The following is an 861-nucleotide window of genomic DNA, read 5'->3' as shown; positions in this document are numbered from 1 at the left end:
CCTGTGAGAAAACACCCACTTCCTGTGAGAAAACACCCACTTCCTGTCAAAAGTCACCCACTTCCTGTCAAAAGTCACCCACTTCCTGTAAAGTATCACCCACTTCCTGTCAAAAGACACCCACTTCCTGTCAAAACACACCCACTTCCTGTGACAAAACACCCACTTCCTGGCCAAAAACACCCACTTCCTGTCAAAAGACACCCAATTCCTGTGAGAAAACACCCACTTCCTGTGAGAGAAAAACACTACTGCCTCATTTAAATAAATTAGCATATTCATGACTCGGATTAGAATAAATTAGCATATCCTCTCAGGCCCTCTCAGTTTAGCATACATTTGCATAAATCTGCATACATTTGCATGCGTCTCCGGGACCCGCCCTCTCCCGGCTCATTTGCATGCCCCCGCCCGCCCCCGACCCCGCCCTCACTTCCTGTCCCGGCCCCGCCCCCAGGGTGATCGACGGGCGCGACCTGACGCCGCTGCTGACGGGACGGACGCGGCGCTCGCAGCACGACTTCCTGTTCCACTACTGCAACGCCTTCCTGCAGGCCGTGCGCTGGCGCGACGGTGGGCGGGGCCGCGGGGGGCGGAGGCGGGGCTCACGCGGGGGCGGGGGCGGAGAGACAGGAAACGCTCGAGTCCGACGGGAGGCGGGCATGCGTGACAGGAAGTAGACGTTTGACAGACAGGAAGTGACCGTGCGCAACAGGAAGTGAGCCACGTGGGCACAGGATGTTGATGTTTGAGACAGGAAGTGGGATTTTCACAGACAGGAAGTGAGTATTTGTAACAGGAAGTGAGTTTTCCCGACAGGAAGTGGGAGTTTCACAGACAGGAAGTGAGTTTTCCTGACAG

The 861-nt window shown here is 55.7% G+C and overlaps 1 protein-coding gene across 1 annotated transcript in view; it reads left to right on the top strand.

Moving 5' to 3' along the window:
- Positions 1-861, top strand: part of Sts (steroid sulfatase) — a 9,168-nt gene that overhangs the window by 7,590 nt on the left and 717 nt on the right. Inside the window, exon 8 of the mRNA XM_028784219.1 lies at positions 458-573. Within this exon, the coding sequence (XP_028640052.1) occupies positions 458-573 (116 nt within the window). The remainder of the gene's footprint in view (positions 1-457; positions 574-861) is intronic.

The sequence above is a fragment of the Grammomys surdaster genome, unplaced genomic scaffold (genome assembly GCF_004785775.1).
Source record: "Grammomys surdaster isolate TR1022 unplaced genomic scaffold, NIH_TR_1.0 118012, whole genome shotgun sequence".
Taxonomy (NCBI): domain Eukaryota; kingdom Metazoa; phylum Chordata; class Mammalia; order Rodentia; family Muridae; genus Grammomys; species Grammomys surdaster.
The sequence above is the reverse complement of the archived record's forward strand: the minus strand, read 5'-3'. Positions and strand labels throughout refer to the sequence as shown.